This window comes from Lepidothrix coronata, unplaced genomic scaffold, assembly GCF_001604755.1.
Source record: "Lepidothrix coronata isolate B3197 unplaced genomic scaffold, Lepidothrix_coronata-1.0 Scaffold171, whole genome shotgun sequence".
NCBI lineage: Eukaryota > Metazoa > Chordata > Aves > Passeriformes > Pipridae > Lepidothrix > Lepidothrix coronata.
In genome coordinates this window covers 546,137-570,820 of record NW_016690351.1, presented here as the reverse complement: position 1 = coordinate 570,820, position 24,684 = coordinate 546,137, and the positions used below count along the sequence as shown (strand labels likewise).

Sequence of the window (24,684 nt, the reverse complement as noted above, 5' to 3'; positions counted from 1 at the left end):
CTTATTTCTGTTTCTCCCTCACTCCCAATTGCTTTGCGAATTTGTAATTCACTACTTCCAAAGGTTCTTCAAACTTGTTCTACTGGTTTTCAGAAGCAGACAGACTTGTTTTTCTAAGCTCTTCAGCACACCAACTAAATTTATTTAATTTATCATTTTGCTCCTACAAAGAATCCTGGGACGCTCCTTGAAAGGTCCTAAATCACTCTGTTGTATCCTATGGATATATTCAGTATGTACTCCACGATACTTTAATTACCTGGTATATGAATCTGTGCTAAAATGAAGGCAATATTTAGCAATCGTGAAGACCTTGATCCAACAGCTAATGGAAAAGCACATTATCATAAATAATGCAGCCGGCTAGGAGGGGAGCAAATTTTAATGAAAATCCTTCCCTTGCTGTGTCACAAGACAAAATAAAGGGTGAGAGTCGTAACTTTGTTGTCCTGGGTGGAGGGGGCTTCACAAGGGCCTCTTAAAGGCATCCTGGAGCAAGTTCCACCCTGCTTTCTTCCATGTTAAAGTTGTCCTGGAGCAAGTTCCACCCTGTTTTCTTCCGTATTAAGGTCCATGTTTCCAAGGGCTTGTAGGGACCCAAAACTGTAAAGCTCTGGGGTTGCTTTAATGTGCTGGAGGAGAAGGGTGTGGGATACTCCAATGGAGCCCTAGGAGCTCTCACAGTCTTGGAAACACAATTTTTGGGTCCGTGCATACCCTGAAGGAAAGGGCAGGGGTTGAGGGGGAAGGTCAGAATTGGTGCAACTATTTGGGGAGGCTGTCTCTCCTCTGTCCCTATGAGGTCGGTGCTTCTTAAAGAGAAAAAAAAAAAAAAAAAAAACAAAACCAAGGAAGAAATACGGTTTTAACGTGAGGGTCTGTGCCCCTGGGCTGGGGTAACTGCGGGTTCGCCTTCAGGCAGAACCTTTTCCCCTCAAGTTTACCGCTGTGGAGCGGGGCCAGGACGGCGCCTGAGGGCGCGGCCCCGCCCGGCGCGGGGGGCGCTGCCGCCCCCTGCAGGGCCGCGCCGGGAGGGCGCGGGGGGAGAGGGCGGGCGGCCCGCGGGGCCGGCACAAAGCCCGGGGCGGCGGCCACGGGGAGCCGCCCGCCTCCCTCCGCCCCGCCCCAGATGTCCCCGCCGCCCGAGGGGAGAGGGGCGGGCCGGGGCGGGCCCGGGGCGGGCGGAGCGGGCAGCGAGGGAGGCGCCGAGCAGGGAGAGCACCGGGCGGGCTGAGGCAGCCGCGGAGCGGGGTGGCCGCGGCCCTGGCACGGCGGCGCCCGGGGGGCGGGAGCCCAGGGGCCGGGAGGAGGAAGAGGAGGGGCGCGGGCAGCGGGGAGAGGACAGAGGAGCCGTCTGGAGGAGCCGAGGCGGCGGCGGAGGTGAGCGGGCGGCGGCGAGGCCCCTGCCCGGGCGGGGCTGGCACCGACCCCGGGGCTCGGGGGGTGCCCGGGGGTGTGAGTGGGGGCGGCAGCGGGGACAGGGCGTGTGGCGCCGCGCCGGGGGGCGAGCGGCAGGGGAAGGGCTGGGGAGGCTTCCCAGCTGCTCGGGGGTTTTCCCAAAGGGAGGTGGTCGCGCTGCCAAGCGGCTGCTGAGCCGCTCGTGTGAGGGCTCGGGGCGCGGGGCTCAGCCCGGCCCGGGATGGAGGGGCTGGCGCGGGCGGGGCGGTGGCAGCGGGTGTCACGCCGTGACCCCGGGGCTGCCGGCGCTCGGCTGCCGCGAACAAAGAAGTGTGCGGGGAGCAGCAATGCCCTGCCGCACGAAACTCCCGAGAAACGCCCGCAGCCGGCGATTGGGAAACGGGGTGAGGAGAGGATTCGGTGATGGAGCCTCGTCAGGAGGAGTGTTTCTGAGATGAGAGGATATATTCAGTTCTCCTCGGGAGAGAATGTGGGTTTAAGGCCACTGTCATATCTGTTCATTGTTTATTGTTATTTTTTCTTGCATGTGGCTGATCGCACCTCGTAACAACGAATTTTCTTTAAAACAGCTCTTTAATTTAAGGATATTAGCAAAAATAAGGAATAAGAGCCCTTGACTTTACTCTTTGTTGTCTGCATTTGCCGCTGACTGAATTATGACTTGCATGTAGGGTTAAAAGTGCTGTCTCCTTTATTTCAGAGCTCTAGGGGAAGATGTTGTCTCTTCTGACATCTTGCGATTGAGATACCTGAGAACAGGTTCAGTAACAATCCCAGGTTCCTGAAGAAGACACTTACGAATGTATTGAAATAAGAAGCTGTAAACATTTTTTCCCCCCCGCCGTCTATACTGCATAAGAAACCGTAATATGAAGAACTTCTCGGACACTCTCCCAGATGTATGAAGTCTGCAAAGCTCGCTGTCCAAACTGGCTCTTTTAGTCAGTGGTACTTACCACATTTGTGGTGTGTATACAGTACTCTGAAGAAAAATCACTTTCTTTATAAAACTCCCAGAAGGAACATTTTATTATGGACAGCTTTTTCTGGATGTATATCCAGGGAGATTAATGCCTAGAGTTGAAAGGCATTTAGTATACACTGCAAAGTTGGCTTTCCCTCAGTTTTTCCAGATGTATTATCTCCCCTGTACACTGGGAACACGCACAGCCGCGTAAGCTACAGATGCAGCCATGGAGCTGTGTGAACTTGTGAGCCACACAAGAGGTGTTGCAGAGCGCTGGTACCAGACACGGCTTCACGATGTCAGCTGAGCTGTGATTGTGCCATGCTGATCACAACAAAGCACACAAATGGAGTGACACCCTTCCTGCCAAGAGGCTGTTAAGTTTTATGAGGAAGGTTAACTGATCTCCGTAACCTCTGTCAAGTTCTGTGCGAGATGAGCGCGTGTCTCCCTGCTCCGGGATGTTGAAGATGTGCTGCTGCTTATGACACGTCCAAGAGAAGAAGCTTTGTAAAATGGCTCAAACCAGCTTGCTGCAGGGAAAGCAGTTCTACTGTAGGGAGTGGGTTTTCCACAAGCTTCAGCACTGCCTCCAGGAGAAAGCTAACTGCGGTGGTAGCGCTGCCAACAAACCATCTCTTGTAGCGAATTCTGGGAATAATACCGGTAGTGTCTCTGGGAAAGGAGCTGCCTGGGGTGTATTGTTGGTAGGAGGGCCCGGTAGTGGGAAGACAGCCCTCTGTACTGAGTTACTGTGGCCAAGCTCACCTGCAAACCTCCAGAGAGGCTTACATCGCCAGGCTCTAGCCTTCCACTTCTGCAGGGCCCAAGACTCTGACACACTCTGTGTTGGAGGCTTTATTAGAGGTTTAGTCACACAAATCTGCCGCAGTGGACTGATCCAGGGATATGAGGACAAACTAAGAGATCCTGCTATTCAAAGTCTCTTGCAACCCGGGGAATGTGAGAGGAACCCTGCTGAAGCATTTAAAAGGTAAAAACAAATTATAAAAAAACTCCTATCACAAATAAAACACAAATAAAACAAAAAATATCTGCTGTTTAGTTCTTCCTTCCAATGAGTCTAAGATGTAGATAGTTTAAAACATGTTTGGTTCATGGCTTTTTATCTCTGTTCAGAGCTTGCAGACCTACCATGGAAAAATCTAACTTTGTAGTTATAGCTGACATAAATAAATATTTACTTTTAAAACAAAGTTTAGTATTAATAGTGAATTTATTTACATTTGTATATTAATACCCTCAGTTGTAACTAGTGTTTTGGAAGGACTTTAAAGTAATTGACTTCAGAGTGGAAAATACCTAGTCTGTGGCCTTCATGTGCCATAAAGGTAGGGCAGTTGTCCTTCACAGACCTGAAACAGACCTTACAGGACCCTTGGAAAAGCTTCCAATAACATGCTCTGTCTAAGAGGAAACTGGGCTAATGGATCTCTGGGTCTGATCCAGCACATCGGTTTTATGTTGGTCTAAAAATATGTGGTAGGAAAATGCCAATTAACTCCTTATGTTACTTTTCACAATATGCACAGATTATGTCAAGTCTTTATTGCCACTTATTTTATAAGTCCTTCAAAGTGTTGAGCGGATCAGAAATTGAACAGGAAGGCTCACCCTGCCCCTTAGAGAGTTTGTCAGCTGTCTAAGCTGAATGGAAAAAAATATATTTTTTAATTAGTGTTCCCTAACAAACCAAAGTCTCCTGAATGTGTCACTGATAATTTTGTTTCTGTAAGCATAAGGATGTGTATAAGGATCTATTATGTGTATATAACAGTGTATGTGCATAGAACAAAGTACAGTCTTGAGCACAGCCTGTTCACGTGTGTCTCTATCAGTCTTTATCCCTTGGGCTAACAATGAAGGAAAATTGATAAAGGATAAGGCTTGTCTTCGTCAACAAAGATTTAGTTGCCAGTATAGAACTTTTCTGGAATATTAGTTAAGCAGAAATTTTTTAATGTTGTGTAGTGATGTAACTTTTTGTGGTACTTGAGGGTTTATTGGCTGATGTTTGCAGTAAAAAAAAAAAAATCCTGTTTTCTCATTTTTTTGCTTTTCTGACCCTTAGGACTGGGAAAACAAGTACTGAGGTTGAACCCTAGTGCTTGCTCTTATTGTCCTGGTGGTGTAAAAGAGCCTTCTAGTTCTGATGGCTGTTATGTCTTTGCCTGCTGAATAAACAGGATGCATGTCTACATTGTTCTCAGTGTAGTGTCTTAAATAGTCTAAACCAAGACTACTACTGGATTTTTTTTGTTTTTTGCTAAGTGAATATGCAACTTCTAACAGCTATTAAGGCCCTAATTTCAGAAGTATTAAACCCTCTTAATTTCTAATGAGTAAAATCTGGGTGCAATTAAGTGTCTATAAATGGAATAGCAGACTGGCCATCTACCTTTAGGCAGTCTTTTAAAATCATGAAAGTGGATTAATCTGGTGAGTAAAAGCTTGTTTATGTTCAAAAGTCTATTACAAGGAAATCTTACTAATTTGGCACAGGCAAGTTCTCTCGGCTGGAATCCTTCCTCTGTTCTAAGCATGATTGCCTTACTCCACAGAAGAGGAGCTAGGTAAATGTCTTTAGACAAAAATGCAACCTAGAAATAGAAAATCTAGAAGATACTTGTGAGTCAGAGTCAGCTTTTTAGAGTGATTTTTATGAACACAGGGTTTAACGATGGGCTCTTTGAATATTTAGGTCAATATACAGGGTTCTTGGTTTTGTACTGGAACAATCAAATGTGACACAACATCCGGTAATAGTTTTTTCCTACTCAAATTTTGCAGCAGTGATTCTGAACAGTAAACAGTAAAAATACTTTTGGTGTAGTACAACAACTTCAGTTGAGGAGATTGGTTTGTGGGGTTTTTTTGGCCCTTCACGTATTCCCTTGCTGCCCACTTACCCTGATCTCCTGCTCTCAAAAGCAGCTGTGGTAGATGGTTTTCATTCTCATATTTCAGATTTAAGGGAGATGAGGTGTTAGAGACAAGGTGCTGTACTGGGAATATAAGTTTTCAGCACTGTGGCAGGGGACCAGGAGGTGGCTGTTGACAGCAGTAGGGTGAGCTGGTTCTGCTGGATGATACAATCTCTTGTCCACAAACAAGAGGAACTTGGCAACCCCCTTCCCACCATCAAATGCCTCCTTCATTTGTTAACTGAAGTTTTGTTAATATATAAAGCATGCAATAAATATTGAACAAAAATATAAGTTAAGATGTTTCACGGTTTCTAAGACTTACCACTGAGCACTTTAGTCTTCTGCTCTGATGCCTTTATATATAGTTTATGTTGAGTGAAAGTTGTTGTAACGTGAAATGAATTCTAGGAAGACTTAACAGTCAGCTGATTGCCTCTTGCTTTGTGTAAAGGCACTGAAAGGGCATAAAGCTCTTGTCTCAATGCTCCATCGATTTTACCTTATTTTGATTTATTCAGTATAAGAGGGGAAAGGTTTTTCTTTAAAGGCGCTGTCAGATTTTTGCTCTGCTTTTCACAGCTGCTCCAGACCCAACCATGTATTCATGGCCTAAAATGGAAAGACTTCTCTTCATAAGTGCTAAACAAGATTACACCACTCTATTTTTGTGCTAATTGTCCTGGAAATAGTGAGAAAGAAAAGCTTTTTAATGTTTTGTGACATTCTAATTTCTAAACAATATAAAGTTTGTTAGCTAAAATAATGAAATCTTTTCCTGAAGAATGTTTTTAAAGAGATTTTTAGCAATCCTGATGGTCATAGTGATGCATGTGCAAGCGATGACCTGGAGAGTTAAGATATTCTCCTCCTGTTTAAATGGCTTATCTTAAAAATTTCTTATGCATTTATAAACTTAATGTGCCCTAAAAATTCTTTCAGGGGCAGATGTTGCAGATTTGAAGAGCTGGAAGGGCTGAACTTTACAAATCCATTTAAGAAGTATTTATTGCTGCACTGACAGCTGAGAGAAAGAACAGCTACTTATGATGCTGCTTCTGAGGCACTTCTTTTCTCAGTCACACAGTACTGGAGCAGAAAGGAGTCCTAAATTTAAGGGAGGATGCTGAAGCCTCATATTCAAATTTGAGGTGAAAGTGAAGCAGAAGGGAAGCCAAAGACTGTTACAAACTCCTAAAGAAATGATGTGTTAAATGGAGAGAATTTAATTCAAAAGATCCACTAGACTCTTTTTCTCTATTCATATAGAAAAATTAATAACCCAAATTTTGCAATACTATCTCTAGGGTTGTTTTGGTTTTGCTGCAGCAAGTTTATATTTCCAGTGATTGGTGGGAATACAGGCAGATACCAGTTATCCAAGGCCGTGAGGACCTGAGGAATTCTGATATAAACCATGGATAATACTGAAATTTGTGTAAACTAGGCTGTAGAAAGGCATTTCCCTTATGTTCCTGGTTTATGTTTTTCAGACAGAGGAGGTGACATTAAACATCTTCAGACAGTAGGGAAAGGCATAGAATTCCCATGTGTTGTGCTGCAGTTCTGATTATTGATGGAAGGCAGAGCTTGGTTGATTCCCAGCCCAGAAAGTGGCTTTTACTGAAAGTGTGGGCATAGTTTACCCTGCAGAGCTGGTTTGTTTTGCAGGCATTGCTCTTGAGTTTGAGAGATCCATGACAAGAGCTCCTGGGTCAGTTTAGAGAATTTAAAGATGGAATATGTCTGTTAAATAACATGTTTTTAAATTTGCACTAAACTCGCCTTTAGTGTGTGTTGATCTACTGCAAACTTAAAGCAAAATTTGAATTTTGCCTGGGTGTATTGCTGAAATTAATAAATCACAAAAAAAAGGTGAATTTCCACATCTCCCAGCCAGGTTGGTGCAGATAGAGCAGTTTTGCTCTCACTCGCAGGTGAAGTTTCCTTCCATCTTCTTGCATGTCGTTTCAGGAAACTTCAAATCTTGTGAGACTTTTCACATACATCTCAGATACTGAATTTGGTTCAGTGATTTTCAAGTGTTTTTTTGCTTGTGTAGTATCCTAAAATTTTGTTACCAGAGTATTTCTGATACAATTACCTTTATGGAAGAGGGTCTGATCAAAGTGATTTTTATTGGAGGAAAAATGAAGCTGTGAATTCAGATTTCCACTTATTTGCATTCCCATGCAAGTAGATGTCCCTGATCAGTAGAGACCCAAGAAATGAAAAATTTAAAAGAAATAAAACCACAAAACAAACAGAAAGAGCTGCGGAACAAATCCGTGATTACTTAAGAACTTCATAGAAGTTTTCTCAAATGATGGTTCATCCTCTTTACCAAAATGAATATAGGGAAGCTGTGCCTTTTTTTTTTTTCTTTCAGAAAGGACACCAGGTTTTGTGCATGCTAATGCAAAATTCAATGTGAAGCTTTTCTTCTATTTCTAACTACCAGTCTTTCCTGCTCGTATTTGGAAAGGGAAACCCCAGAGAGTTAACCAAGCTGGGCCAAGGTGACAAGAGGCATCCACACCAAAAGTTTAAATTAATGGCAGTAAAGGATTTTTTGATGTTGCAGTTTGTTCGCACTTCAGTGCTCTGTGAAGCTGAACTATGTATCTGTGATGTAGCTCCTATGTCTGCATGGACAGCAGGTTTGCCTTGTAGTGGAACGTGACCAACAACGTTAGAGTGATACAGAAAGCAAAACAGTTTTACAGTTCTCTAGAACATACAAGTATCTGTAGACTTGATGGTAAAAAGTGTGAGAGGTCATGTAAGGTTTTCTGCTGACTGCAAGTTTGAAACAGGGGTTTATGTTGATTAAATTTGAAAGCCTTGTATGAGTCACTCATTTGGATAGCGTTAAAGTGCAACAACTCTTGTGCCAATAGCTGTTATCTTATGTAAAGTTACTTCTGCCTGTTTGGTGTTTTGTCTTTGGCAATATGACTGAAACCTCAAGAACAGCAGAATTCAGAGTAAAAACCTGTGAGTGTCAGCCAGTGCTAAAAAGCATTTCCTTCCTCCCAGCCCTTCACCTGTATTGGCTTTCCATGCTACTGAGTTTTTTTTTTTCCTTCCTTGTTTCCCCCAAGAGTTGTGTATTGCCAGAAAGTTGCAAATTGTAGGTGATAGAGCTTTTACTCTTCTCTAAGTGATATGGGGAAACAAGTTTTAATTCAAGTTCTGGATTGTTTGTGTGGCAATGTAGAAAAACACAGGTTTGTTCACCAAATGTTACGTGACTTGTCCTGGGACTTGCAATCTGCAGTATTGAAATGCCATTTTTCTTGCTGTTTCTTAGGTGTAGATGAAGGAACAGGTTTAGACATTGAGTTGTATATAATAACAGATGAAGTGTGAAGAAGCTGGTTTTTTTTTTAGAACTCCTTGTGCCATCTTTGAAGTCAGTGATATAATTAAAATGATAATGGATTGTGTGGGCTTTATTAACTAGTGAGCTTTTCACTGTTTTGGAGTAGCCTATTCTTAATTGAAAAACCTTCAGTGTGTTTTGGAGTAAATTTGAGATGACTTAGAGTATCCTGACTTTAATGGGGTTTTGGTATTTTACCCTACGAACTTTGAGTTTTCTTTGCTATTGAATTAACCACCGTACATGTTTCTGCTGCAGTTTGCAGCACCCAGGTTCTGAGACCACTGAAAAGATAACAGAGAGAGGCAGCATGTTGGACATAGAGATGCCTCAGCTTGAGCTACTGGAAACTTCAAAGCTGTTGGGATTTCTCTCAATTTACTCTATAAGACAGTAATTCAGTATTAATCTTTTATAGGTAATAAATGTCTCAGTTTTTCTCACCCAGGTCTCAGACTGTCTGGAAGTGATCTGCATCTTTTCTCTAATCTCAAAGGGCTGCTATAGAGCCTTTCCCTCTGCTTCCACAGCTCCAGTGCAGTCTTGGTAGTTGTAGCTTTGCAGTGTTCACAGGGAAGGTGTGAGTATAGATCTTGTCCAAGTCTCCTAATGTTGTAGAGCTCCAAATGGTAGAAACAAAACCAAGGACTAACTGTATCCCATGTCATGCAAAGAAAGATCTGAATGCATAATAAATTAATTTACAAGACCCTCTAAAGAAGAAAGTTGTTAAACCTCCAGTGTGTTTATTCATTTACCACATGTAAAGTTCAAATGTGCAAGTGACTGATTTGAACGTTGAGAAGGTTGGAAGGGGACCTCAGAAAAATCAAGTCCAGCATCTCCTTCCCCAGGCAGGAGAAACTGAGTCTGGTTTTGAGAGATGCACAAAACCTCTGCTCTTACGCCTCACAATTCTTATGGGAAAAAAAATCCATATGTCTAACCTGAGTTGTTTTTTCCTGCTATAATCTGAAATTGTTAGTACTTACGGTGCTCTGCAGAGACATGGAGAATAGAGTCTTTCTTTCCTTTTTGGGACAGCCTTTTACATGTTTGAATATGGCTTTATTCTCTTTCATCTCATCTTGAAATTAAATAATTCCAACTTGTTACTTTTCTCAGAGGTCACACCTAAGAATGTGACATTAAAAAATCCCTTAGCTAAGAAAATGTTTTCCATATTTAAAGGAAACCAATGTTTTAGATGTGTAAATAGGCAACATTCTACTTCTGTACTTTCCCAGATTTTTTTCTATTCCTACATCTTTCAGTTATGCTTGACTAGAATCCTGAAGCTATTTGGATCCTAGCTCAGAGGAGCCTGATCTGGTACAAGATTGAATTCTCCTTTTAGTAGGAGTCATAACGATTTTCAGTTAAATCCATCTCATTTCAGTTAAAAGCAAGTTCTTTTATTTTTTTATGATTTATTTTATACTCAAAAATGGTAGAGGCAGGACACCAACTGAAAATTATACCAATTCATGGGTGAGATGAAAAACTATTTCTGTAAGAGTATACCAAAGGGATTAAAAAGAATCTGCCAACTCAGTCTACGTTTCCAGCTCAATGAAAGTGGAGTTGCAGAAGGTAAATTCAGTCTTGTGAGAGCATCTTGTCTCTCCTGGAGCTTCTGATTCTGAGTATTTACACGTAATGTGTAGTAACTGGGGCTTTCGACTTTTAACTGATGCTGGGTTTCATAGAAGACTCTGTGTTCTGGTGTTCTCCAGACAGTTAGAAAGCTGAGCATTGCCTGAAGCTTAAGTACTTTGTGGCATGTTTCTCTTTAGGCTTTTCCCTTAAATCTGTGGAGTTAACGGGTCACATAGCAGCAGTTAGTGTTTCTGCAAGAGCAAGTTGTATGTTCCTCTTTCATTGTATGGAAGCACAGCCTACAGACTGAACATAATACCACTTAAGGTTTTAACCTTTTCAGATTAAATTACCATAAGAAAGTTTCCCTAAGGCATTTTAATAATGACAACTTACATAGACCTTTTTGTCTTCTACTTCTATAGGCATTAACATTTTGCCTTTAATCAATGAGGCTCAGGCTTAAACCTTACAGGTTTTCCTATAAGCTGTTTAGTTAGATGGACCTTCGTAGCAATTCTTACTTGTTAATTATTTCCCTTCCCTTCAGTTTTCTATGCACATGTTCATAGCTTGTGCAAGGGTTTAAGTTTCTTTTTCTTTCTTCTTTTTCAATGAAAAAGTGAAAAGGATTTGGCAGATTGTGAAGTAGAAAGGACTTAGTGTGTCTTATATATTGGGAGAAGATAGTATTGAAATACTGCCTCCCGAAAATGTTAGTGAAGCAATGACTTGAAGAGGTTTCAGTTTCTTCTGTGTGATGATGTCTGCAGTACACTGGGAATGGTGAGAAATCTTCTGTCTTTGTTTAGGAGCAGGAATGTTTTGAATAGTTAATGCAAAGATGCTTCATGATTGAAGAATTACTGCTCAAAAACAAATAATTGGGCAAAAAAGGCAAGAAAATAATGATGTTGACACAAGGGTTGAGTTGTATGTAGGTGTTCAAAGGTATTGCAGAGGAGGTGCTGCAAAGAATGGAGGTGGGTAGGTTCCTGGCATGCTGATGACATCAAAGTGTGATGAGAGCATGAAAGAAGAACTTGAAAATGAAATAATGAGAAGAAGGCAACTGGGGACATTTACATAACTGATGAAGTGAAGGGGGCAAACCAATTGCAGTCAAAGCCCTCTATGCTGCATGTTTGTAGATACCTTCATACAAAGACCAAAAAGTCTTGTAGATAGGCCCTCAGACTTCCTGGCTCAGGTGTGGATGCTGTTGTTTAAATTGAGAAAGAATGGGAATAAAGGATCATATGTGAGTGGATTATACGGACCATAAACGGTGTCTTTCCCTTGGGTTTTTTACTTTTTCATGTCCTAAGAAGAGTCAGTAATACTGGTGGTTGTGTGAAGAAGGGGAGATGGGCATCTGGCTGCACAGATGCAAGACGGTGTGCTAAAGATCCATGGTATCTTAGCACCCGAGAGAAGGAAAGGGGGCATGGTGGCATCATATTTAAGGTTTTATGCAGTGTCATGGAGTTGTCCTCTAGGAAACAGAAAACTTCAGAAGTTCTAGGTTGGTTAAGGAAAACACCAGCAGTATAGAGGTGACATTAACCGGAAAGTAGGAATGAACCTCATGAGGAAAAATTGTTAAGAATGGGATTACAGCATGATTTCCATCTTAGAGCAGTTAATTAACAAGTCTCAGTTTTAACTACATTGGCTCTTCTGCAGCAATAGTGAACATGATACAATGACTAAGCTGTCTATCCCTTTTCTGCACTTTCCTGGAGTAGCATTCAGCAGGACACTGGAAAAAAGCTCTGTTAATAGGTAAAGTGCATCTGATCCATGATGAGAGAAATTGTGTGCCCTGTCTGATTTTGGATTACTGTAAATTAGCAAAGGAGTACCAACTCTGCCCAGTCGTAACAGATGGAAACTTCATCAGTCAACAGCACAACACCACAAATCATTCTGTGTGTCCATAATTTTTTCTTTAGTACTTTTGTCTATTTTAAAGTATGATGAAGTTGTCATCCACAGTAAACATTTTCTGTATAAATTGTGGGGGGGAGGGAGAGGAAGATGTGGTTTGTCACTTGTTCTAGTGTAGTTAAGGCTAAAAACAGATCTTACTATAGAATGAACATGAAACTATAGAATCAGTTCCAAAGCTAAATGCATCACTGGTGTAGGGTAATGGAATCAGGTTCACATGGTGCTAACCTAACAGTCTTTTTTGAAAGTAAATTATGGAGAAGATGCAGAAAGGATCAGCTGGAGATTTACAGTCAAAACAGATAAATTATATCAGCTTGGGGCTGGGGGGCTAAAAAACCAAACCACAAGATGACTAATACGGCCCCAGAGTGATGCATGAGGAACATATGCTGTGGATTCTGCTTTGGGGAGTATGGGAGAATAATTTTGAGTGGGACACAGGAGAGCTGCTCCATCTGTTGCCTCTTCAACTAAGATAGTGCAGTTAAAGGTTAGGATAGTCCATTTTTCTTGACAAAATAAGATGGAAAAAGATACGTGGTAACACAAACATAGTAGGGAAACTGTCTCCAGTGCTTGACTAGGAAGGTAATATCTTAACAGCTTTTCATCTGGTATTTGTGCAGAGGATTTTCTCGAGATGAGATTGGACAGTGTAATCCTGCAATCAGTTCAAGAGTTGAAGTGTGGGGTGCTTTATGATGATGTGCAGGAAATGAGATAGGCAGGTACAGAGCAATTTGATTAGGCATTGATCAAGATTTCAAAATGCCTACTGTTGTTTAGCGTGGTTTTTCCAGGCAGGCAATTCAGGAACCCCCTATTCTGAGGGAACAGCTACTGCAGCACCTCTTCTTCCTCCTTCCCAATCAGTAATGTTGGGTTTTATTCCATTTGGAATCAGATGCATAGGAAAAATCTAATTAATTTGAGGATTGTCAGACTGAACTGCAGTAATAATGGTGACTTTTGCATCGTGTGCATTAATCTACTATATTCTGTTATATGGTCATGGGATAAGTGAACATAGGGTTGGCCAGACAGTAAACTACCATATAGCCTGACAAAAGCCACACAAATGAGTGTATTCAGTGCAGTTTTCCACCTGTCTCATCTTTTGTTTCATTTTCTGGTTAGTGTTTCTCTCATGTCAGCAAATACAATCATGTACCTGGAAAGCAATATCTGTTCCATGTTGTGTTTATGTCCTGTACAAATCGAGACAGAGAAAAGAAATGGATCTTTGTCTATCTCCAAAACATAGGATAATACCTACAAATTCAAATGCCTGTAAAGCTACAAGAATTTCAATTCAGTTGTGTACTAATGTGTTCAGATAACACTGCTCATAGAAGCAGCTACATTTTTGTTTAACAAAGAAATATTTTTTATATGACTAAGGAATCAGGTAGTTAATAAGGAAAGCTGAAAAGACTATGTATATATATTTCACATGGTGAAACCTTTGGTTTCATAAATGATATAAAGCTAATTTTGTAATTTTAATACATTCTTTGCATATATAAACTTGGTAGTTTTCTTATTGTGGTGCATGTTGCATTTCAACCACATATTTTTGAATATTACGAAGTTATTATCCGAACTTTACAAGAATGGAAAATAAGATACAGTATAGGCAATTCTCTCATTTCTACTAATAATAGTTTTCAATGAGTCTGATTTGATGCTTTCATCTCATATACTTGATGTAATTTGTACTTTCTGTGACACCTTTTTTTTTCAAAGAATGAGGTGGATTTGTGGAAACCAATAGTGAAAACTTAATTGATGCTTAATAGAAAGAAAAGCATTGATTTTGACCCTGTTAAAAGAGCTCTGAAACAACACCTGGTGAATGGAAAATTCGAGGTGTAAATATAAATAACAGCAGCTTAAACAAACAACTCAGAAACTGGGGGTGGAGGAGGAGGGAAAATAGGGTTAGTCATATAGGTCATGGGATGGACAAAGAAGAAGATAAGTTAGTGAGTAATCAAATGCCTTAGGTGTTTTCATACAAATGGAAAAAAGGTAAGGGTGAACAAGCAGAACTGGAAATATTAGTATGCGCTCAAGATTGAGTTAAATGCTCTAAAAGATCTGTCAGGATATCTTGTATAACTGGTATGTTTAAAAAAAAGTAGTTTGTTTTGTACATAATGTGCTTGCTTGTATTCTAGAATAAGCTAAAGAAATTAAAGCCACTGAAAAATCTGTGATTAAAAAACATATATATAAAATTATAAAAATATATAAACATATATAAAGAAAAAAATATATAAACATATATACCATACGTGGTGATAGTTTAACATGGGATTTCTACTTAGTTTGTTGTTAAGTGTTATCTTTCATGGACTGTAAATAAAACTATCCACCAACTACCTGTCAGACCATCTTGTGTACCTAGAAGTTTACCTACTTTGTCCAAGTGTAGTAGTTGGTAACTAAGAGAAATTCCCACACCTCTAAACCGTGTCTTCCCTAAAATACAAGTGTTTTACTTCACCAAAACTGCAAGCTCAAGTAAACTAAGCTGCTTTAAGCTATCAAATGAAATTCTCCAAAGCGTAGAATTTGTATGATAATGTCTACCTCGTTGAAAACTTTGAATAACAAAACAAACAGGAGATAAGCATCAACTGGGAAAGCAAGATAGAAGAAGGAGTCTGCCAGTGACCATACTACTGATGTCAAAGAGGAGAAAATAGCTAGTGGGAAGACATAAATTTGCTTCAATCAGATTGGAAAAAGTCAGCTGAGAAAACCAAAGAAGTCTTTTGGAGACAATGACTATGAAATGATCTTGAATGTGTTGGGTTAATGGTTGGACTCAATCTCAAAGGTTTTCTCAAACCTAAATGATTTGTGATTCTTTTTATGGAAGGGGAGGAGAAAGAAGGACAAACTAAAATCGGTGGGCCTGGAGATACTGGTGACCTCGGGTAATTTGTAAGATCTCATGAAGACAACTATAATGAAAGGAATTAACTGAAATGAACGCCGAAGTCTCAAAACAGTGTATTAAATGTCCAGTTCAGTGAAACCGAGCTCCTTTTTGTTCGTGTGTGAAACGTGAGCAGGAAGACTGCAGAAAGCAAGTAGAGCAGCTACTAAATGTGAAAGTGAAAGTCTCATGTAAAAATGAAGGCAAGACTGAAAGTTCAGGGGGCATTAATCATGTTTCCCGTGAGATGTGTTTTGTTCGGTAATAAGAAGTAGCTCCATACCTGCTTTAGCAGAAAGAAGACAATGTCCACCAAGTGTTGGTTTGCTGTTCATTAGGGAGGGAAAAACTGTTAGCAGTGGGAAAGCTGAAGTGTTCAGTGCTTGTGTATGTTGCCCTTTCTTAAAAAACAGTCATTTTGCAGTCAGCTAACATGGTTAAAACTAGCAAGAAAGAGGGAAGATTAAAGAAAAACATAGCCTAGGCAAAAAACCCAAAACAAACAAAGAGAAACCCAATAGAATAGGTGAGATGTTTTCAAACTGTTACTGATTGTCTTCAAAGGACAGGTTATCTTTATCAGGATGGCTGAAAATTCAGACTTGAAAGAAGAAGTTGCATATTTAGTGCCTTGCTTTAAAAAGGGACAAAAAAGACGTGGGGAACTAGAAGCCTGTCAATTGAAATGAAAAATGCCAGGACAAATAATCAGCCAAACTATTTGCAAGCAGCTGGGAGATAACAAAGAGTTGAAAAACAACTACCAGGGTATGACATGGCTTGGTTTTGATAAATGTAATCTAACTTGTTTGTAAGAGTCACAGTACTTATGGATAAGGGATAACCATAAATGTCATCTTGACTCCAGGAAGGCTTTGCTGACATTAGACTCAGGCAAACAGGCTGTGCGCAAGGTAGAACTATATTTGGCTATGTGCATTAAGAGATGAGTAACTGAACTTAATTATCCTAGCTCACTTTGACACAGCACTGGTGGTTTCACAGAGATCTGTCTTTTCTCAGCCTGTTCCTTAATGCCATCAGCTGACTGAGTGGAGGGAAATGATTATAAATTTTGGATACTACGGGCTTCCTTGTAATGACCCTTGTGTTACCCGTGGGACAAGTTATAGGGCAAGAAGTACAAGTTTGAAGTGCAGGAAAACACGTAAAATTGGGAAACTTCCCGGTTACAAGAATATTGAAGCGCTGGAATGGATTGCTTAGGGAAACACTATTGATCAGTGGAAGTCTTTAGGAATGCCTGGACTTGTATCTCTCAGGGATGACAGATGTAGAGCCGATCTAGGTGTAGGCGGGGAAGTGGACTAGGTGACCTCTCCATCACTATAAAACAGACCTGTGAGAGTTTGTGTAGAATACCTTCCTTTTTTATATTACGTGATTGGCAAAAACGTTTGTATTGTCTCCTGTGCTCTCCTCCTCTCCGCCTTTGGGAGCACAGAATTTTGTATGTTAGACTTGGAGTAGTTTAGAACATATTGTATATGTTAGCACATATGTTTGTTTAGTATGTTTAGCAAGTATGTTCTCGACCTGGTCATGGTAGCAGTTGTGAATGGTTTTCAGCCACAGTAGTCCATCCTTTATAATAGCCAAGTTGTTTGCAAACTGTTCTGGGCAGTCCAACTATTACACCAAAATATTTGCTCTTAAGGCTTCTGTTTTCTGAGGTTTCAAGTAAATGTCACCAGTAGATCTGCGGGCAGTGCTTTATAGCCAGAAATCACCGACGTATTTGTCTGAGACTGTAGGAGGTCTCTAATCAATACACAGGGTCCAGTATGGCCTGTTTCTGTGTGACCAGTGGCTCTGGTTCGGCGATAAACTCTGCTTTTGTCTGGCCTGATGCCCTGGAGGTGGCTTTTGTGCTCTCCTGGTGGGGCTACAAGTCTGCCTTACAATTGCAGATAAAATCCAGGTTGCTACAAGACATTGCAAAATCAGGTATTGAGTTGCACAAGACTTGCCTGCTGTTTTCTAATTCACCGCTTCTGAAAAGGCCAGACCCTTGATTTACATCTGTGTACTTCACCTCGAGCTTTCCCAATAGGTGATTCTCAGGGTGGGCTTTTCTTTTCTTTCTGCTTTCTGCCTCATCCTTCATAAGATTAAGCGTGGTTGGGTAGAATTGTTAGAGCCAGTTTGTTGTCCTGTGCAACCTACAAATAAATAATTTACTAAAACAAATAATCTACATTACACTGTAGCCCATGAGTGTGTCTTAATTCCAATATTGCACTTTGTCAGAAAATCATAATCAGTTGCAGTACACTTTATCATGTTGAAAAATTACAGAACAGGCCCCTCAATAACCTGATCAGAGCTGGTGTGTACACACATCAAACTGCGTTACTTCACTTTTGCTTTATGTTCTATTTCGCAGCTTTTCTAAGTGTAAAATGGTTCTGTGCTTCACAGCCCTTGTATTTCTTAAATATTCCCAGTTAGTTAAAGGTCCTCTGTGGTGTTTTTCAGGGTGTTATTACCAGTCTGAGCAGCTGGGTGATTAGTAAGAAGCAAAGGCTTGTGTTACAAATGTATATAGTGCTGAGAATAGGGGCGATACTGTACAGAAAGCAGCTCTTGGACTTGATAATTAGTCTCCCTTTTAAACATTAGCCAGAATGCTTTATAAGGCAGGTAAACAAACTGTTTACTGTAAGTCATCCATAAGACGTAAATGCCTTGTCATAGGACAAAATAAAACTCACTCCTCTGCAAACAGTGCTATAAACAATTTGTAAAGATGCTCTGGTTTTTCTTTCTGTGTGAATACAGCTGCTGAAAGAGGGTAATATTTCATAGCTGAATAGCAGGAATTGTCAATTTTATTAGAAGTTAAATTTACCTTTTCATCTTCTATTGCGACCTGTGCCCCGTATGCAGTTTGGAAAACAAAAGAGAAAAATGCAGCTATTAGTCTAAGTCTGTCTTTCCTGAAGCTTCTACAGTCTTTAACAGCTTTATCTTCACTGGCTCCATGCTTTTAAATGCAAATTGGGAACTGGGGGTGGTGCGGACAGACAGCTTTAATGGATTATACTCCCTGCTAACCAGCCCGTGGATTATTACAATATACAAATGAATATGTGTCTCTAAACTCATGAAGAGGAAGGTGGGGTATTTGCTCTCACTCCTTAGAGTTTTTCAAGTACGGATGATTTTGAAAAATCTGGAGTTTTGCATTTTTGTTTTCTATTCTTAGGCATTTTAAAGTTTTTAAGTTTATTCCATGAGCAGTGGAAGTAGTGAAAACCCTGTTGTGTATAGATTTGTGCCCTTGGGCATCTCTGTCCTCAAGTATCCTGTAATGGCCTGAGCTCCCCTCAGTAGAGCCCGTTTAACAATTCCTTTCCCTTTCCCTGTCATGCAGCACCTCCAGCTCTTCACTGCCCTAGAGAGCCTTCTGCTTCCCTGCCTGTCCCCCAGCAGTGGGCTGGGGAAGCTTCTGCTACACCTGATTTAGAGCTGGAAGAGGCAGCTTCAGGTTTCCTCTTAGTGGTTAGGATCTTTGTTAGGTCTCTGTGTGTGATTTTTAGGCAAAAATCCCTCTTCATCTTATGTTGCTGGCAAAAACTACTACAACATTATGTAAATATAGTTGGCTTATTTACAGTCTCACCATGTACTTCGTTTTCTCTATTTTCAGATACAATTTAAAGGGAAATAAGTGTCTTAAAAATTACATGGTAAAGGGCTGTGATATATCATTTTGTAAAGCACTTATAAGAAGGAAGATGCTTGTTTGCTTTTCTGAAGATTGAGACAAGTGTCTGAAGAATTGTCGATTTTTTTTAAACACTAGAGGTAGTTAAACTCTCTATGTATAAATATATATGCGTACAAAGATATCCCTCCGATATATATAGGTATACTTCTCCATTTAATCTTCAATAATTCTTTAGATCAAATGTGCAAATGAGCAGTTTCCTTGTAAACTCTACCAGGTTTACAAGGTTTACCAGATGTAAACTCTACATTTCATATGGAGGACAGCACTTTCTTGTCTGTGTCACATAAGGTGAACGTTTTATGAGGGGTTTTTGGCAGATTTTTGCAAATATAATAATCAGGTAAAACCCAGTGTAACTTTGATTGCTGATAGCAGTGGGTCAGCTCCGTCATGTTGCTGGTAGTCACCAAATGTAGGTCTTACAAATACATTTTTTTTCAGCATATGTTTACAGTCCTAAAGGAATTGCTTCAGTTTCAAGGAATTAGAGTCCTCATGGAGTTTGCAGCTGTTTTCTGTTATTCCGTGTGATCACCTGCTACTGTTTCTTGTGACTCAGAATAGTGGTGTTAATATTAACTTAATTGTAAATATTACATGTGAACTGTCTCACCTGAATATTGCTTTCCTTTTTGAAATGCAAATAGTCTTTGGGTAAGATGATGGTCTAGGGGCATCTTGGCAGGGAGGTGCTGGTGAACTCAATAGGAGAATGCCAATTTTTAACATTTTAGAACTCCCCAAAACAGAAAGAAGCAGATGAGCTAAAGTCAAGCTTAAGGACAACCTTACCTGACAGCAGTAAAACAATTTGGAGCATTTAGCATCATTTTAAAAAATCGGTTTGGGATGTTTAACTTGCTTTTCCTGTGCTCACGTCCTGTAGTGATGTCTTTTAACATGCAACATTTCCAGTGAGAGATGCAAAATCAGTGTCACATTCCACCTTTGGAGGGAATGCAGGGGGTGTGCCCACTTCCAGAATTAATCCTGAAGCTGCTTCCCTAGCTGTAGTTTACAGAGATTATTTCCTCCGAAGAAAAATGTTTGGAGGCCACTCCTAGTTTAAAATGAGGAGGAAAAGTTAACTCCTTACTAATTACAGAAGGAAGAGGGGAAAGAGGTTATTACGAATATGACAAATAGCTGGTGAATTTCCTCAAGGAATCTGGTGTAGAAGCATTTGTGAAATAGCAGGAGATTGTGTGGAATAATGATGTTGTCTGCTTCTTTACAAACTTTCTTTGGAAAGAACAGCGTTTGTAAATTCCCGATGCAGACCTCTGGTATGGTGGTTCTTGCCATTGGCAGCTGCAAGTGGAATACAAGTGCTGAACTATAACCTAGTGGCAAGAAGGTGACTCAAAAGGCAGTTTGTTAAAGCATTGTTACACTGATTAGAAAAAGAAACGTAAGAGCTCAGGAGTAGCAGCAAAGCAGATTTCCAAATAAGTAATTTCCATCATGAAATTTGAAGTATTTCATGTTTTGCTAAAAGTAGCAGCACTTGGAGTTTGACAAATTGGGGATTGATTATGTTTTTCTTTATTTTTTTTTCCCTTGCTGCTTGTTGCCTGCTTAGGAGATAAGTTTTGTACATTTGTTCTGTGTGTTTGTCAGCAGTAAATGCCAGCAGCTGGGTAGAGAAAAGGAAGCCCTTTCAGGGATAAGCTACGTTCACCCTCTATCAGCCATCAGACAGTTCAAGTGGGGGCATAACCAAATTTCCTATACACCAGTGGCAGCCAAATATGAGGAACGCATTCATGAGAAACTAGGATTTATAATTTCTTTTGCTCCTAGAGCCACTCATTAATTGCTATTTGGCATGTATGTGTTTGCTTTTTTCTTTTTTTTTTCCTTTTAAAAGCAAGTATGTGCATTCCACTGTGGCTCTTTTCAGCCTTTGTGGGCAGCACTGCTATCTTTCTACTTTATTCTGTTGTATCTTCGTGTTTGTGTGGATCCAATCTAAAAATCTCAAGCAGAACTGCAGAATAGCCTGTGTATATTCCTTCCATGTGTGGAAAATCATGTTTGCATGGGTTCAGTCAACTCAGTAGCAATCCTGAAGAATTCTGTGGGATGGCTCATTGTTCTGAGGAATTCTTATTTGCTGCAGAGCATGTAAAACATCTTTGCTCTGCATAAGTAAGTCATTATATTGCCACTAAAATGAATTCCATCATTTAAAATACCTAATTGTGCTGTTTTCTCTGGAGATTTTGTATTTTTACTGACTAGTTAATTTTGTTGTTTTTAACGATAACCACTTTTATACCTGTATTGCATATAAAAGTTATAAAGATAAAGCTGTTACCCTTTCAGAAGGTAAAGAAAATCAACTTCTAATCCTTTGAGAGGCACTCTGCACATTAAGCAATCTGTTACAACAATCTGTAGATGAATCACCCTTGAGGGAAGTACTTTAAGACATTGTTAATTCCGTGTTGATTTATATTATTTTCCTATGTAAACCAGAAATAGGAGGGGAGTGGAATTACTAAGTCAGGTTACGGGGGGTAAGCAAAGAATCATAGAATTTTTTAGGGTTGGAAAAGACCTTTGAGATCACAGAGTCCAGCTGTTAACTCAGCACTGCCAAGTCCATCACTAAAACATATCTTGGGAGAAGAGACTGACTGACTGAGGGTGCCCTCGGTGCTCTCGTCCAGATCATCAGTGAAGATACCAAACAGGACTGGCCCCAGTACTGAGCCCGGGGGAACACCATTTATACCTGCCCACCAGCTGGATTTCACTCCATTCACCACATCTCTTTGGACTTGACCATCCAGCCAGTTGCTCCAGGAGAATGATGTGGGAAACAGTGGCAGAGGCTTTACTGAAGTGTGGGTAAACAACACCCACAGACTTTTCCCTCATCCTCTAAGTGGGTCACTCTGTCACAGAAGGATATCAGGTTGGTCAAGCAGGACCTGCCTTTCATAACCTTGGGCTGTCAGGCCTGATCTCCTGGCTGTCACATAATGTGACTTCTGGCAAATTAGCACAGCACTTACTGAAAAGTTTCACTTATTGTGTTACTTGGCATCCACTCTGAACTCGTGATATGAAGTGTCTAAGGAAGAACACAAGTTTATCCAACAGTTTCACAGGGCACTTAAAGAGAAAGTCCAGTCAGTGTCTTGTCAATGCCACACATTTATTAATATTGCTATAAGCTGGGAAAAGTCATTGTGCCTCATTTCTTATGTGAAAATATATATATATATATGCATATATTTTTCATAGTGGAATTTAAATTATATTAAGATTCAGAAATACATTACGAAATGAAAAAAAGCAGAGCACGGGGAGACAAGGGTCAGTGCAACAGCCAGTGCAACAGCATTTTATGGAGCACCATCCATATCCTAAGACTCTTCTGCCTGGAAAGAAATGGCTCAGAGAGGCCGTGGTACAAATGTCATAGAGAGGGGGAATAGGACATTACTGCTCACTGCCCTTTTAGTACAGAAGCTGAAGGATACCAAATGAAGGATACCAAATGAAAGGAGTACTTTTTAGGCTTTAAATTGCAAAAGGGAGTGTTACTTCATGCAGTGTGTAGCTAAGCTGCAGGATGTTGTGGGCGCCGGAGTCTTAAATCAGTTCATAGAAGACTTGGACAAACCTGTGGAAGTGTGGTCAGTTAAGGGATGTTAAATGCAAAAACTGAATCTCTGGCTCAGAAAGTCCCTGGAAGCACTGATTGCTGAGAGTGCTGGGAAGATGTGGTTTCGTGCTTGCCCAGTGCTTACATTATTCCTTAGAAATCTGCTTCCAACCTTGTTTAGAGGCAGGGTGAGCCTTTTGATTTGACTCTTGACATCCCACTGCTATGGACTGCAGGAATTCAGCAGGGTGATTTGAGACTCCTTCCCAAACATCAGTTACCTTTTCTCAGTGATGCTCCCAACAGGTAAATACGGACACAAGAATGTTTTCAGATGCTCCTAAGATACTTTATAGGCATTTCATGAGGGTCACACAGATTTTAAGTGAGATTTTAAGATACCATTTCTTCATATCATACTAACATTCATTCTGGAAAAGTAATTTTATATAGGGAACTATGTGAGAAGAAAATGAATTTTGATAGAAAAAGAAATGTTACTGGGAAAATGGCTTGACATAAATAGCTGAGAGGACAAGGCAGAATTGTGGTGGGGGAAGGGTGGAAAATGTGGTCATTTCCAACCGCCTCCTTTCATTGTGGGATTGGCATCACTTAGGAGAGTAATTTTAACCTTATGGCTACTTTAATTTCCTGTTCTGTAAATCGGTAGCTGCTTAACTTCCCAGCTTACTGAACAGTGATTTTAGTTGTACTTCTGGCATCTTCTGAAAGAATACCTACCTGGGGAAATACCAAAAGAATTCTCAGTAGTCTTCTGCTTCTGAAAAAAAAAGGGGTGAGGGGATGCAATAGGATTTTAAAATCCATCTAATGCTGAGTGCTTTCAGAACACAAGAATTTTGTACTTCCTTTTCATACCTTTGAGGACATTTCTCTCTAGTCTGCTCTGCTATTGCTGTCAGATGTGAAAGGTGCACCCCTGTTTCCATTTTGCATTTTCTCAGTCAGAAAACCAGAAAATAACAAAGCTTCCCCTAACAGGGCTTAGGAATCGTTTCTGAAATGGGTTGTGTTCTTCCATTAACAGGCAAGATTTGCCTGTATACCCATTTGAATGCTTGGTAGGTGACAATGTATTGACCAAAGTCTTCTGAAGATAAATTTGTTCAGTAAAAGAAATGAAAAAAGATTCTTATGGACTTGAGTAAACGAAAAAGTACAATGTGTGTGCCTTCTGGACATGTGCACATAGCAAATCTACACAGGAGAGTAAACTGTTAGATATGTATTTTTGTCACCTCATTTCATTTTCCAAATCTTTGTACTATAAATTCAAAATTTGCTTGCCAAATGTATTTAAAGATAATTTAGTCAGTGAAACTTACAGGCCTAAATCACTATGAATTTTCCTCGAAAATAGTAGTGTAGCATGGAAATACTGAATAGATGCATGATGGTTATGTAGTAGCTATTTAAAGATACATGTAAATGCAGAGTTAGATATATTTTTAAGAAACACTCTTAAGGAGAGCAACAGTAGATGCAAATTTGAAATTTTTAGCCACACAATCAGATGTGGTGTTAGAGCTCCTAGCATCCCAAGGATGCAGATAGTCCTTTTTCAGTAATAGAAGCTTGGCAGCTTCAATATAAATAAAAGCTAATACATCAAAGTCACTACCAAATGCCTCAGTCTGCTACTAATTTGCATTTTATTTGTGAAGGTATGGCAGAAATTCTGTTCTTTGTAAACATTTTATTCATTCAGACTTGAACTCTTTGAGCTTTAGTATTTTACGTGTATTGTAGACTTTTGTTTCATGACAGACTGTTGTTCACTATTAGTTTGGGATAAGCCATGACAACAGCTGTGGCAGAGACAACAGCAGTGAAGTTATTAAACTTTAGGCCAAGTAGATTCTTTCTTAGTGAAGCAACGTTTTTCCAAGTCTTCTGATTAGCCTTGAACACTGGGGCGTAGTTTTAAAGTATTGTTATAAATTATAAGTTTGTGAAAAAGTAATGTTGCCCAAACAAGAATTACATCGCTGCCTGTTCAAAGTATTTCTGTTAGTTCAGTCTACTTCAGTATTTTCCATGGTAACTATTTAGTTTTGCATTTTAAG

The 24,684-nt window shown here is 40.2% G+C and overlaps 1 protein-coding gene across 1 annotated transcript in view; it reads left to right on the top strand.

Annotated features, from left to right (window-relative positions):
• Nucleotides 1-1,305: 1,305 nt before the first annotated feature.
• ANKRD50 (ankyrin repeat domain 50) overlaps nucleotides 1,306-24,684 on the top strand; it is a 39,468-nt gene continuing 16,089 nt past the window's right edge. The window contains exons 1-2 of the mRNA XM_017829943.1: nucleotides 1,306-1,380; nucleotides 2,120-3,380. Coding sequence (XP_017685432.1) covers nucleotides 2,902-3,380 — 479 coding nt within the window. The 5' untranslated portion in view covers nucleotides 1,306-1,380; nucleotides 2,120-2,901. The remainder of the gene's footprint in view (nucleotides 1,381-2,119; nucleotides 3,381-24,684) is intronic.